The 14929-nt window shown below is 38.2% G+C and overlaps 1 protein-coding gene across 1 annotated transcript; it reads right to left on the bottom strand.

The window, feature by feature from the left end:
• Nucleotides 1-469: 469 nt before the first annotated feature.
• LOC127656192 (iroquois-class homeodomain protein irx-2-like) lies at nt 470-5017 on the bottom strand. Its single transcript, XM_052144381.1, has 5 exons — nt 4570-5017; nt 2970-3372; nt 1927-2592; nt 1444-1508; nt 470-1150 (listed from the first exon to the last, which is right to left on the bottom strand). Exons 1-4 carry the CDS (start codon nt 4786-4788, stop codon nt 1459-1461), a joined length of 1338 nt encoding a protein of 445 aa, XP_052000341.1. The 5' UTR covers nt 4789-5017; the 3' UTR covers nt 470-1150; nt 1444-1458.
• Between the last annotated feature and the right edge of the window lie 9912 nt (nt 5018-14929).

Below are 14929 nucleotides of genomic sequence, written 5' to 3' on the forward strand. Positions count from 1 at the left end.
ATAAGGCTTCCTTTCCAGCCCTGTATTCATCATGCTGAAAAATAGATGAAGGGCTGGATTATCAGCAGCCTCTATTATTCACTGCAATCAAGACCACATTCAGCATTTGGACTTGATATTCACAGATACTACTATTATTATTATTATTATTATTATTATTATTATTATTAATAATAATAATATTATTTTTTATAAATAAAAATAGCAATTAATTGGCTAAATATAATACTTTATGATATTAAATTGTGGTATTAACGCTACATTAAAAATGCGATTGTATTGAACATTATTTACCTGTTAATTGATGTGTATGGCAGGCATGAATATGTCTATTACGATCACGACACGATTCGTGTAAGTTATGATATTATTACCATATCATATAATGCTATAATTAATTTAAGAATAGAAAAGATAGACGAAAAATATAAAAATCAAGTACTTAAAAAAACATAAAAATATAAGCCACTCTAATTGTGCCAGTGCAGACTAGCACGTTTTATTTACAATCAGAGATATAAATTAGTAAAAGTCTTCTTGTTAACAACATTGTGTAACTTCGGCTTTTTTTTTTTTTTTTTTAAATAAAAACCAATCATAATTTATTTACAAAACAATGTTCAGTTCCCATTGCAATACAACTTGCATAAATTATAGGCTTTCGCCGTCATTACAAAAATAAATATCAAATGTATTCCACTCTTAATCAAGTTTATACCAGTCCCGAGTTCTCGTGTACACTTCACACTTCTAGCAGATTAAGTCTTATAGGAGGCATATAATGTCCCACTCATGTATACAACCGGTGGCAATGAAGCTACTAAAAGGATCCTGAGAAATAATGTTCCTCATTGAAGTCACATATGTTGGGATAAAGTACTTCATCAATAAATCCATATCAAATTGGCTATTGTGCCTTTTTTTGTTGGTCCTCTTTGTCCTTTTCTTTTTTCTTTTCTTTTCTTGCTTTTCTTTTCTATAATCTTAACTTGTAGGTTTATAATGTCTATAGGCAGGTGCTCTGTAGTCCGTGGCTGTACAGGGGCACACAAAAGGATCCGCGTAAAGAGCAAACGCTAGTTTAAAACAGCTTGAGGAGAGAGAGAGGAGATGGCTTGTTCGCTTTGTTCGTAGCAATTGTGACACCTATCTGTGAACCAAGGAAACAAAACCTGCATCAGTCGATTTCCCCCAAAAATATTAATAAAACAAAATTATCATTGCATGGAATTTAGAAATGCTTTTTTTTTTTTTTCAAAAACAACCATAATCCATCAAATGCATCAGAAGTAAATGGCAATGCCTCATAATCATACTCATAACAGTGTGAACAACGCGACAGATCAAATATGAGGAAGTGGCATTTGGAAACGTTCCGTTGTTATGATCAGAATATCTCTTGACTATTAACATGCACTCCAAATGCTAAAATTAGCGACTTACTTGAAGGGTCTTCCTTTAACTCGAGAGGTAAGACTGGGGTCTTAGTGTGAACACATCGGTGGGATCTGTAGGAAATACATACCCATTTTAGAAAAAGGAAATATCCTACATCGATTGACATCGTAAATATATAGTATATTTATTTCCATTGCTCTACTTTTCGATTGTGAGGGAAATAACTAATTAGGCTAGGTCATTTCTAATTATAGTCATGTTCTAATAATAAAATAAAAACCTTGAAATTGGGACAAGATAAACACTGATCAAATGTATCAAGGCTAATCATATCGCCTGCTTAACACTAAATAAATATGAACTAAACTATATCAAAATGTGCAAAGTAATTAATCGGTTTTATGTAATACAATTGCAAAATACCATATTAAATATGCCAATATTAAATCAGTGAAATAATAATTTGGTAGGCCCATCAAATGGGCGTTTTCTTCGGTCAGTGTAAACAGCATTATGCCCTTCACGCACCTTTTTTGGATTCTGCGTTGGGGGCCCTGAAATGTAGTTCAGTCTGGTTTGGATTAGTCTTTATTAGGGGGTCGCCAGTCTGTTTGTGCAGAAGTCCCTCAGCAGCTGAATTATAACGCAGAATCCCTTGGCCCTGCAGTGGGCTAAAGTTACCATAGTTTGTGTAATTACTATAAAACGGAGAGGCGTAATAAAGAGGCCTTCCTAATATGGAGGTGGCGGAGTACACAGCGCCCGCCGGGGACGCGCTGGGCGCCGTCGAGGTCAAAAGGCCAACGCCCGGGGGACAGTTCTGCACCAAGTGCTGCTGCTGCTGCTGCTTTGGGTCCGAAGTGGCGATTTCGGCTAATGACCATAGTTTAGGTTTGACGGTTTGGTTCTGACTGTCCAGGCATGTTTTGTTGACGTTGTTTCGGGTGTCCTCTCGGCGATGGTGGGTCAAGAGCGGGGCCTCCAACCCAGTCAGTGGAGAGGATGTCACAGGCTTGGGTGACATGCCCCTTTGCCTCTCCTCATGGCCCGTGTCAACATCACTCCCGTCGCATTTGTCCTTGGTATCAGGTCCGGAATCACAAACCAGGTCCCCGGTCCTACACGTGACCTTCTCCCCGTCCGATTCTACTGAGCAGGAGTGATCTGTCAGGGCATCAACATGCAAACTGATGCCTGTAGACAAATAAAACAGCTCTGAGTTAGTGTACTGATCAGAAAAGAATGTTTCTAAAATGTACAAAACATTTAAATGTCTCTACAAGTTGCATGGAATACGACGGGAAAGACCTTATTCCATAACTCTCTATTATTTTAATGTAGACATTTATATCAATGGAATATGATTTAGCGTAACAACGTATTTATTACGCGTTTATTAAAATGTATAAAGTGACAAAAATAAACAGTTTCACTTTTATGAACCCGTGTGGAAAATAAATACATAAATAAATAGACTACATAAATAAAACCTCAAACAAACAGCACAAATAGGCCTAAATGCTTTTGAATAATAAAATGCGCTTTAATAATAAATACATAAATAAAAATACCTTCATCGTCCGCAGACGCCTCGCTGTTGTCCGTGATTTTATCCGTGCGTTCATCTTTTCTCTGTCCCTCCCCGTCATCTTCATCCTCATCTTCACTCTTATTCCGAGGTGCCCATGTCATTTTGTTCTCCTTCTTGAGTCTCCGTCTGGCATTAGCGAACCAGGTTGACACTTGTGTGAGGGTCATTTTGGTAATAATGGCCAGCATGATCTTTTCTCCTTTTGTGGGATAAGGGTTTTTCCTGTGCTCCTGAAGCCACGCTTTTAACGTTGCTGTCGCATCACGCGTAGCGTTTTTTCGGTAAGCGGGATCATTGAGCTGGTACGGGTAACCGGGACTCCCGTACGGGTGATAACTTATCGCTCCTGCCATCCCCGTAGTGTGCGCGTCATACGGAGATCCCTTAGAAAAAATAATATTTTTGATATTGTCAATATCATCATCTTAAGTTTTGCATATATTTATATAGGCTATATATATATATATATATATATATATATATATATATATATATATATATATATATATATATATATATATATATATAATACATTATTTTTCTTACTATCTAAATGCATATTAACTACTGATCTCTTAAGCATTATACAATGTTAATGTAATTATTCGAAGTTATTATAAAGTGTAACCAAAAATATAATAATAATGATTATAATAATTAAGCCGATAAACAATGATTAATCCTTCATGCAATTATAAGAATGCACAATTACATGTGACTGGGGTGGATAACAGATAATGGGTAATTGCAGTCATTTTGCATAATCGCCAGCCTGACTTCCCCAGTGCAAGTGTGTTTTGTCAGAAGCATATCAGTGAACCGCAGCATTACAAATCCTATTAGAAAATCACTGGATATGGACCATTTTTAACCGCTTTTATGTGCCATGTCATTAGCATTGCAATTCATCTATTGACGATTAAATAGCGCATATTTAACTACACATCCTTTCAACATTTTAAACAAATGACAACTTGTAAAAAAAATACAAGCTGCAACTGTAGGATTGTAGGTATGCACAACCACGCACATTCGTTTTAACAATTTCTCAACAATCATTTTTAAAAGATCATATATATATATATATATATATATATAATTTCCCCCAAGTGTCTAGAAATGTTGCAGTGTAAATTAACATTTTTAAAGTGAATTTAAAGGTGGGCCTGAAGAATGTATTCTAAGAAATATTCAGTCATGTTTTTATTGTTTTAAATGAATAAATTCCCATTTACACTTGTAAATATTATAATGAAAAATAGCATAGGCCTACTTTATTGGTCAAAATAAATAACTTTATATATTTTTATTATCATTATTAAATAATGACTAAATCGTAATTGTATTGTAGTTGGCACCAGTGTAACACCAACCCCAAGTGAATAGCATTTGTATTCATGACCCGCATAAGCTTTCCCTTTGAAACACACACGCAAGACTATCATGGCAACTCCCTAACCCAAAACCATAACTATAACCCCTCAGCAAAAGCATCCTATCATGTAATATTCATGCATTCCTATCAAGAACAATGACTTTGTGAAAAGCGATGGCTCTAAATCCACATCAGCGCTGTTTACCATGTAGGACGGGAATCCCGTGGCCGGATCTGTTGAATAGGGCAGAGGGCTGGAGAATCCATTGGCGGAGGCTGCGAATGCAGCTGATCCGGGGTACGGGCTGAACGCTGAACCGGAGGAGGACCGGGCCAGCTCCTCACTCCGCGGGGCGGCCAGCGGACACGAGTAGAGCGCCAGAGAGCCCGGGGGCTGGTAGAGGTAACCCTGAGGATAGGACATTATTATATGAAAACTCGAGTGTTCTCTCCAGAAGAGGAACGCGGGAGGGCAGAAACAAGTTGCTCAATAGAATCAGCGCATCGAACAATCGAGTCGAGGGATAAACGAATGAAAGAAAGAAAGAAAATAAATAAATGCGTAAAAGGGAAGAGATCAGCGAAGTGCCGTCATGAAGATCCCCTAGCGTCCGTTTGTTTTTAGTGCTCGGGAGTGTAGTGTGAAGAGTTGCTGTAAGGAGCAGGCGAGTTTCTGAGAGCGCTGGAGAAACCGGAGCTGTCAATCACAGCTCATCTGAATATTCTATCTCCGCCCCTCTCTCACGCTGTGAAACGCAATTCCGGAACAAAACCTGCACGGAGAGCAGTCTGTGCGTACTAGTCGTCCCTTTTCCGCCTTTTATCTATTGCAATTTTTCTTTCTTTTTGATATGTTTAACAGAACGCTCGTGCTATATTTAACGGATGACATGATGCCACTTCACCATTTGTCTTTTTTATTTGTAATGTTTTATATATATATATATACATATAAATCCCACCGTTTTTTAAGGCTTTAGTCATACATTACTTGACAATCATGCAAAATAATAATGATTTGGACAAAGTAGCCTATACTAATAAATGTACTTAATAATACTTTTATATCGTTATAGCTACTTGTATAGCCTAAATTACACAATTGTATTGCATTTACTTGTAATGGCATATATTAGGGCACTATAAATAAACTTTCCGAATTGCAATCAGTTCCATGTTATATTCAATGTGGCATGCTGCTACTTAAGTTTTGTTGTTGTTTCAGCTCTTGTATTAATTGTTAAAGGCTTTGTAGTACAGTTATTGACAGGAGCAGTGCACACACAGGCCGGTGGGAGGTGTGAGTCCTCTTCCACGCAGCTCCAAATATTTCTCCACTCGAATAGCCGGAGTTTGCTTCTTCATTCCTGTAACATTTATTTCGAAATAATTCAATATGATTTATTATTATTATTATTATTATTATTATTATTATTATTATTATTATTATTTTTATTTTTATTAGTGTTACTATTTAATATAGCATTATATTTTTAGGAGTCAATACGAAACAGAACAGGAATCCGCTTTGCTTTTTATATATTCAAAAGTTTATTGACAGTTAAAGTCCATTATTATCAATTCACATTTGCATGGCAAGGATTTACATTTACTTCAATGGGCATTCACCTAATGAAATATAGCCTATATATCATGTAGGCTACTGCCTTGAATTAATATGACAGCAAATACATTTAATCTACAGTCTTTTGAGATGACAGTGAAACTAAAGTTATTAGTCAAACATATTTTGCAATTAGAATTAGCAACAATTATATTTTTGGATTTGTCCAAAGATTAGTAAAGACAATGGGAATATAAATTAAACTGCAAATGACAACGTATGGATATGCAAAAGGGTGGTTCTGGTTAGGAAAAAAAATAATAATAAAAAAATGTAGCACCGGCGTTATTCTTTATTGACAATTAATTTCTTACTGAAATGTCTCCATGTAAATAAATTATTCAGTGCCCATGAATCAGTGCTGCTACTGTTTGAAATAGTCTGTCTTATTTCCTTCATATTTTCAGCCTTGTTTCTATCCTCTCCTATATCTTATTTCTATCTTAAAGTAATGTGTAAAGACTGGAGACAGATTAATTTAGCGATGATGGCTCACTGAGGAAAAAACATGCATGCGGATGGTTAGAGCGTGAGCTGCGCAGGTGATGCTGTCAGGCGCGCGACGCACAGCAGGGGGCAGTAGGTTAACTAGGTTACCTTTCATACTTAGAAACCCTCGTGATATTTTTGAGTCCCAGCAAACATGAAGGAATTATAAGAGAATCAGCCCAAGACTGCATAGTATCAGTGAAATGCCATTATCCAATTCATAGTGATTCAAACCTGCAGAAGCATTTAAACATGAAATCATGGAATTAACTGACAATAGACTTGCATGACATTATTGTCTCATTCTCTAAAGGTGTGTACACACACACACACACACACACACACACACACACACACACACACACACACACACACACACACACACACACACACATGTTGTGTTTCCATGTTTTATGGGGACTTTCCATAGACATAATGGTTTTTATACTGTACAAACTTTATATTCTATCCCCTAAACCTAACCCTACCCCTAAACCTAACCCTCATAGAAAACATTCTGCACTTTTACATTTTCAAAAAATACAATTTAGTATGATTTATAAGCTGTTTTCCTCATGGGGACTGACAAAATGTCCCCACAAGGTCAAACATTTCGGGTTTTACTATCCTTATGGGGACATTTGGTCCCCACAAAGTGATAAATACACGCTCTCTCTCACACACACACACACACACACACACACACACACACACACACACACACACACACACACACACAGTATATAATCTTTTTTACATTTTTACAAGTGCAAATAAGAAAAAACTATATTATTTTGTTTTTTGACAATTCAAATACACATTGTATGCCATAATTATTCAGAATTATATGATTACTGCAAACAATTAGTTTATGATAACAATTTGTGTTTTTTTTATACATTTCTGATTTAGTTTACCATATCTCTGATGCATGCATGCATATATAGTATATATAGATAGATATGATAGATAGATAGATAGATAGATAGATAGATAGATAGATAGATAGATAGATAGATAGATAGATAGATAGATAGATAGATTGCACAATATGCAGTAAGTGAGCTTTGCAGTCATAAACAGTAAATATAATCAGCTGAATTTCCCAATAGTACATTCACTCATTGGGCCTTTTATACCACTGACAACGTGTTACCAACAAAATCTGTAATTTGCTCAATAAAGCTGATTACATTTGGAGCAAAACCACACACACACACACACAAGCACGCACGCATGCACGCACACACACACGTTGGTGCGGCTATCCTTATGAGGACTCTTTATAGACATAATGATTTTAATACTGTATGAACTATAGATTATATCCCCTAACCCTACCCCTAAACCTAACCCTCACCCAAAAACTTTCTGAATTTTAACATTTTCAATAAAACATTGTTTAGTATGTTGTTAAACTATTTCAGTTATGAGACACTATAGAAATGAACTATCCTCATAAACCACATTTATAATATAATACCCTTGTAATTACCAGTTTGTAACCTAAAAAAAGTCCTTGTACACAACTCAAAGACGCACCCCCACCCCCCCCACCCACACACACACACACACACACACACACACACACACACACACACACACACACACACACACACACACACACACACACACACTCTCCTTACAGAGTCAGCTGTATGAAGCATGCCATCAATTTGGATAGAATGAAACAACTATTGATTTTTCATATTTTTCTACAAACTTGTTTACTCAAGGATAATACAGCTTGTCTATGGCAGCTCCAGTGAGTAGCACAGGGATTAGTACTACTGCCTTTTGATGAGATAAAGTACTCAACTTCAATGGCCAAAGGGTATTATTTGATCTTATGTTACTTAATTTACTCTTATGACTAAATGATTATTGATTTTACATTCTTAACTCTGAAATGTGAAACCCATATGGCTGTATACACCCGTATGCGTGTGTTTGTGTGTGTATAAATCTTAAAGAGTGCATGTAGGCATACTTTCCTCTATGCATACGTTTCTATTGGTACATCAGAGCAGGCTGAAGTACCCAATTGAAATGGTTGCAAAAGTAAATATGATAAAGTATTATAGATACAAAAAGGACAAACAGATATTGTTCACCGTAGTGCTTCCACTGTCCTGGATCTGTCCTGAGCCCATTTCTCAAAAAAGAAAAAGGCATCTTGATACACCTGTCTGCCCTGGTAACATTCCACCCTTCTGTTCACATCAATCTCATCTTTGAAACAAAACACTGAGGTGAATACAAGATAACCCATGTTCCTTTGATGCTCATTTTGCTGTTTATAATTTGAGTGAGGTAATTGTAGCCATAGGCATAGCGAATTAGTAAAAGGAATCTTTACATATTCTTCATGACGTGATTCTATGGTGAATCTGGATTCTGTTTCTTGTTATCATAAACCATGAATGCTGTCATCCATGGAAGGATAATGTAAGGTAGCAAAAATGCCCTGTATTAACTTACGTTTCCTTTGAACATAACAAACACTAGCTTTGAACTTCTCTTTGAATACCTGTAAACCCCAAAATGTTTGTGAGGGATTGTGTGTTTGCGTGTCCGTAGGCACCTCAGCGAAAGTTAGATTTGCTGTTCATTCATCATGTTCCTAGAGCAGCTTTAGAAATGAGTACGATCTTTAAAAAAAAACAAAAAAAGGGAGATACAGAAAATCAACAAAACTGCAAATTTTAGCTGAGCCCGAGCAAACAAGGGTACAGAAAAAAAAATAAGCAATTTATCTCTGTGATAATTCACATATTTTTGTTTAAGGTGGTGGTGCAGTGTGGAGATACTGAATTCTCAATGCTTTGACCCTTGTTGTTTGGGGCTATGTGCTTTTCTGTCAGGGGAAAAATGTCTTTGGTCTTCTCCAGTGGGCCCTACGGGAGTGAGGTAGGGTGGCAACAGCCATCATCTCACCCAACTGGCATCGGCAAGCTCGCCAGACCTCTAATCAGTAGCTATCCATGTGCTTGGCAGCAGAGGGGGTTTCGAATCAGTACCTCGCCCCGAGTGAAAAACCCTGAGCCTCATCACTTTGTAAGCATGTTCCTCTGGGCGAGCAGGGTTTGTGCCTGTGATGAAGTGTGTGGAGGAACACAGATACTAGCTTCCTCTACCACTCTGTGTCCCCGGACTTGAATGGAGTCTTGAAGGAGTGCACAAAGTCTAGACTTGTTTAACATGCTGCAGAAAGCTATGGATGTTTCAGCAACAGTTTCTCAGCATAAAAATCATAACCGAGCAATTGGCAATTTTAATTTCACTCACTTTCTATGTTCCTCACTTTTTTGTAAGTGCCGGCGGAACAAGTTATGGAAGTTATATAAACCAACTAAGACTCATCTTAGCTGTTGCCATGCCCCTCTGGCTACAGAATACATTGCACAGCCTGGTCTCATGCTATTTTCGTGAGCATTGCAACTTTTTTGCAAAACTGAAATTAACTTTTGTGTATAATGGATTAAAAAACCTAGAGATTTCCAACAAGACAAGGGAAATGTATTACAGGTTGACAAACATTAGTCATTTGAATTGCATAAATAAATTTAGCTTAGTTACCAAATTTGTTCATTGACTTTACCTTTCTTGAAATAAAGCGCTGCATTGAAGACTAGCTAAAATTTGATGCTTGCTTGTTGATTGGTTGGTCTCTATGGGAATAAAAGTCGTACGATATCTTATGATTTCTCTATCTCATACAAATTATTACGAGTTGTCATGAGGCTATGTTGGTATACATAGGTAGGTTTCTTTAACTTTAGGTCAGTGCATCCTGTGGTAGCCACTTGAGTTGGTGTATTCAGCAATAACTTTGCACCTTCGTCTGCAGACATTTATACATTATAAATGTGTGGCTATGTTTGAGATAATGTGGAAAATTTAGTTTTTTGGGTGTATTATACTGCTTATGTCTCCTAGAATTTCATCATGACGTCTTAAGTTATGACTTTAAGTGACTTTAAACTGTAATGAATGATTGCTTAACGACAGTGTCTAATCAGGGATTTAAAATAGAATGAATACCAAGAATTATCATGTTCAAATATCTGCATGGCCAGAAAGAGCTCACACTTGTTGGGGTATTGATTTACTGCAGATTAATTATTTAAATTACCCTCTGCCATTGCCTGCTGAGTTTAATACATTATAATTACTGTTTGTAAAAAGGTGTGTGAAAGGTCTTCTTAATTGATTGTATTAAACAGGAGTAGGCGAATTCAACACAAACAGTACTTATTTTTATAAACAAACTTGCTTTTCAGCGTAATCTTAAAGGAGCTCATAGGCACTGCACAGTTTTGGGGTGTGTGCGTAGTGTTGGAATATTACATATATAATTTAGAGATGTGGACTCAATCAGTTAAAATGGGTATTTTGCATGCATTTTACCATCATGATATGTAGGGTAATTTGCATGTATGCTAAAATTTAGGAGGGAATTTAGGGTCTCAAAATATGTGAGCTATGAACTAAATTAAACTGTCCTTATTAGGTAAGGAAATGTACAATGGAATTAGTTGCGACAACCATTATAAATCAGATAAATGAAAAATAACTAGATTATTTGTCTTAATAGATTCTCCACCATTGAAAATTGTAATACAATGTCTATTTGTATCAGCTCACAATTTCTACTGTAGGGAATTAGCTTTAATAAGTGAATTATGATTAATTCACTTATTGGAGTGATATTATTCTCGTGGCTTATTGAAAATAATATCACATGTAACTTAAACACAGCTTTGAAGCAAAATCTTTCAGAAACAGGGATGAGATTATTTATCAAATATATCACAGTCAAATCGTCTTTGAATACAGACAAACTTTATTACTATTCTAAACATAAATCTAATCTAACATATATATATATATATATATATATATATATATATATATATATATATATAAATGAGACAGGTTGGTGAATAGAGACAGAATGTGAATGTTCAGTGAAGATGAACACTACGGAGTCTATCGACAATACCTTAAGAACCATTTCATCCTTTGAGTCTACATCAATTTGTTATCGGATTACCCAATATATTTGATTAATACACCAGCCCTTTGAGCACAATATTGGAGATGTACTTGCTTGTCTTTGTGGTGTTTCCTTGCGTTCTTTGAAAGGTTCGGTTCTTGGTCGAAAGCTCGTTCCGTCGATGTTTTGATCTCTGTATGGTCGACGTTTATTGTCTGTATGAATTATGTTGATTGTGAAGTGAGGACTTCTCACTCCTTCTCGGGACGTCGAGTCCCGAGTTCCCTTGGATCTCACATGGGAGGAAGGGTGTTCAGAGAGCAGAGAGCAACTGAAGAGCAAAAGAGACCAGAGGACCAAGAGTCAAGAGTCAAGAGAGCGAGTTCTTCCTGTTTGGAACTATTTGAACTGAGATTTGCCGCATCCCCCCAAAGGTGTCCTGCGCCAATCAGAAGTGACTTTTCAGAGTCACATGGTCAACTGTGCTGTCTTTTCCAAAAGTTGAGTTATGGTCCTTTGTTTCAGACTCTTAAACATTTCCCGCTCAAAAATAGTGCATATTTAATCATGATCTTTTCTATCTTGAGAATGATACAAGATACATGAAATTCACTGTCATCTGCTTTCTCTCTGTAACCAAACAAATGTTTGCATACCAAATATTACATTTTATATGGACATTACGTGTAGGTAATTAAACATGAAAATCTCTGGTTACAAAATCAAATTGGTTTTACACATCATTGCATTTTATCAAGTTAAACCTTATAGTTACCATTCTTAGTAGAATGAGATAAATCATAAAGATTTAAAGATTATATTTATCAATCATAGGTGATTGCACATCGCTACACACATTATAAAGAGTTCCATCAGTCTGTAATCATTAATTTGTCAGCAAAGTACTGTGACTTTGTGTAGTCCATCCAGGATTAAGATGAAAATGTCTTAGAGTTGTGCAAATCTCATGGTAACCTTGCACAGAAGAAAAGTATGCTTTAACTGGGTGGGGGTTCTTGTGAAGGCCGGTGACACATTCCAAACTGAATGTGTCTCCCTTTTAGTGAGATCGGTCAGCGGGCTGGTGACGTCCGCATAATTAGACAAAAACCTTTTATAATAGCCAGCCAGCCCCAGGAACTGTCTCACCTCCTTTTTGGTCTTGGGTCTCAGGCAGGCCGCAACCACTGCAGTCTTATCAATTTGAGGTCGCACCTGCCGTGACCATATGGAACCCCAGATAGCATACCTCCAACCATCCAATTTCACACTTCTTGGGGTTTTCCTTGAGTCCCGCCTGTCACAGCGACCTCAGAACCACCCTCAGATGCTGCATGTGCTGCTGCCAATCATATATAATGATGTCATCCAGATAGACAGTCACATATGCAGAGTGCGGTCTGAGGACTCGGTCCATAAGGTGCTGAAATGTAGCCGGGGCCCCAAACAAACCGAACAGAAGGGTCACAAATTGGTATAAGCCAAAAGTCTGGAGAAGGCTGTTTTCTCACATGACAGTGGTGTTAAGGGGATCTACCAATAACCCTTCATTAAATCCACTATTGAATAAAAGTGAGCTGCACCCAACCGATTGAGCAGTTTGTCAAAAGGATGTGCGTCAAACTTAGACATCGCATTGACCTTTCTATAATCCACAGAGAAATGAACTGAGCCATCGCTCTTCGGAACCAGCACCACCACGCAGGCCCAGTCACTGTGGAATTCTACTATTAACTCCAAATCAAGCACAGCCTTTAATTCTTCCGGAACCACTTTTTTGTGCATGGGTAATCAGTAGAGACGACTGTGTACCAATACCCCTGGGGTCATTTCGATATGGTGTTTTATGAGGTTCGTATGATTGGGCAGGGACGAGAACACATCCAAGAATTCTCTTTGCAACCAAGACACGTCCATTTCTTGTGACAGTGAAAAGTGGTCTCCGCAAGTGACCGTGGTGCCTCGACTGGCTTTTAAGTTCACCTCCTACCTTAGCTCCTCCCTCTCTGGTACCACTGTCACTAAAGCCATAGCTCCCTCCACGGTTTTAAGTGGTTGAGGTGGAAAACTTCCCTGACTCGCTGTGTGACCTCAAGTACAAGAACTTGATCTCCCTGTGTAAACTCCCATAGCCAAGCTCCCCAGTTATACAGCCGGGACTGACGTTCTTGAGCCTATAGCAAATTTTCCTGTGATAGTTGCACCAATGTGTACAGTTTTACTCTCAGGTCAAGAACATATTGAATTTCATTTTTGCTGTTTGAAGGTCCCTCCTCCCAATTGTCACTCATGAAGTCTAAGACACTGCAAGGATTAAGCCTATACAACAATTCAAATGGTGAGAATCCCGTGGAGGCTTGCAGGACCTCTCATACTGCGAATAACAGGGGTTCAACCCACTTATCCCAATTCCGAGCATCTTTGTTCACAAACATACAAATCATGTTTTTCAGGGTTTGATTAAACCATTTGACCAAGCCATCTGTTCTAATGGCCTGACAAGGTCCATACCAATTCTTTCAAAGGAGACCTCGATCAAAGAAAGCAGGTGTAAAGGTGCACTTGGGGTGGCCAGCGGATTCACCAGCTGACATTCACGGCATGCCTCACACCATCTGCGAACATACCCGCGATTGCCCAGCCAATAGAAACAGGTCATTAGACTGTTCCGTGACTTACCCACCATCAGATTATAATGAGCTGTCTAGAAAAACATTTCCTGATGTCTCTTCGGTATCAACAATTAGGTTGTATTTTATTTTGTCTGAGCATCCTGCATCACTCAATATAACTGTTCTGTAACAGGGTAAAAGGGAAAGGAGGCAGTGAGAACCGGCTATAAAACATAAATAATCAATTAATGATTAACAAAGACAAACACATGCCGAGCAGCTGCCCATAACTCTCTCAAACTGGAACTGCTGTCTCCAGTTGCCTTTATCCCTCTAGAGGGCTTAATTAGCCTAATTAGGGGCCGGGTGTGCAGCATCACAACCCGGCCCTGCCCTCTTCCCTGCCACATGGTCATCTTTAATAGAAAAGTACAGTGCAATTTCTGGTTGAAGATGTTGACCATCAATCACTCTCACTTGGTCGAAGGCATGCCTAAGAGTCTCGTCTCACATCTGCTCCAGAGGTAAATCACCGGCGGGGAATCCTCTAAGGGCTGGGGAAGCCGAGCCCCCCCATGTCAACCTGATGCTACCAGCGCATACTCACAGGTATGCGGTAAGTCCCAACTCGATCGGAGGCAGCCTGTGGCATGTCGGGGACCCAAACCAATGTCCCCAACTCAATCACCGGGCATTGGTCCAGGAAATGCCAGAGCTCCCTGCAGCTCCAACAGACCAGCCCAGACTCCATGCCCGTGCCCATGGTGGTGGGTCCACCAACCTGGGAATGAGAGCGGAGAGGAGCAGGGGAAACCAGCGGGTAGTGTAGTCCGGGGAGGAG

The sequence above is a fragment of the Xyrauchen texanus genome, chromosome 15 (genome assembly GCF_025860055.1).
Source record: "Xyrauchen texanus isolate HMW12.3.18 chromosome 15, RBS_HiC_50CHRs, whole genome shotgun sequence".
NCBI classification, from domain to species: domain Eukaryota; kingdom Metazoa; phylum Chordata; class Actinopteri; order Cypriniformes; family Catostomidae; genus Xyrauchen; species Xyrauchen texanus.

What these genes read in the sequence shown, in the direction of transcription:
- LOC127656192 (XM_052144381.1), bottom strand. Translation starts at nt 4,788, where the DNA reads ATGTCCTATCCTCAGGGTTACCTCTACCAGCCCCCGGGCTCTCTGGCG. An exon ending in CGGGATTCCCGTCCTACATG is followed by an intron (nt 3,373 to 4,569) that starts GTAAACAGCGCT and finishes ATTTTTTCTAAG; the next exon opens with GGATCTCCGTATGACGCGCA. An exon ending in CAACGCAGAATCCAAAAAAG is followed by an intron (nt 1,509 to 1,926) that starts GTGCGTGAAGGG and finishes TATTTCCTACAG; the next exon opens with ATCCCACCGATGTGTTCACA.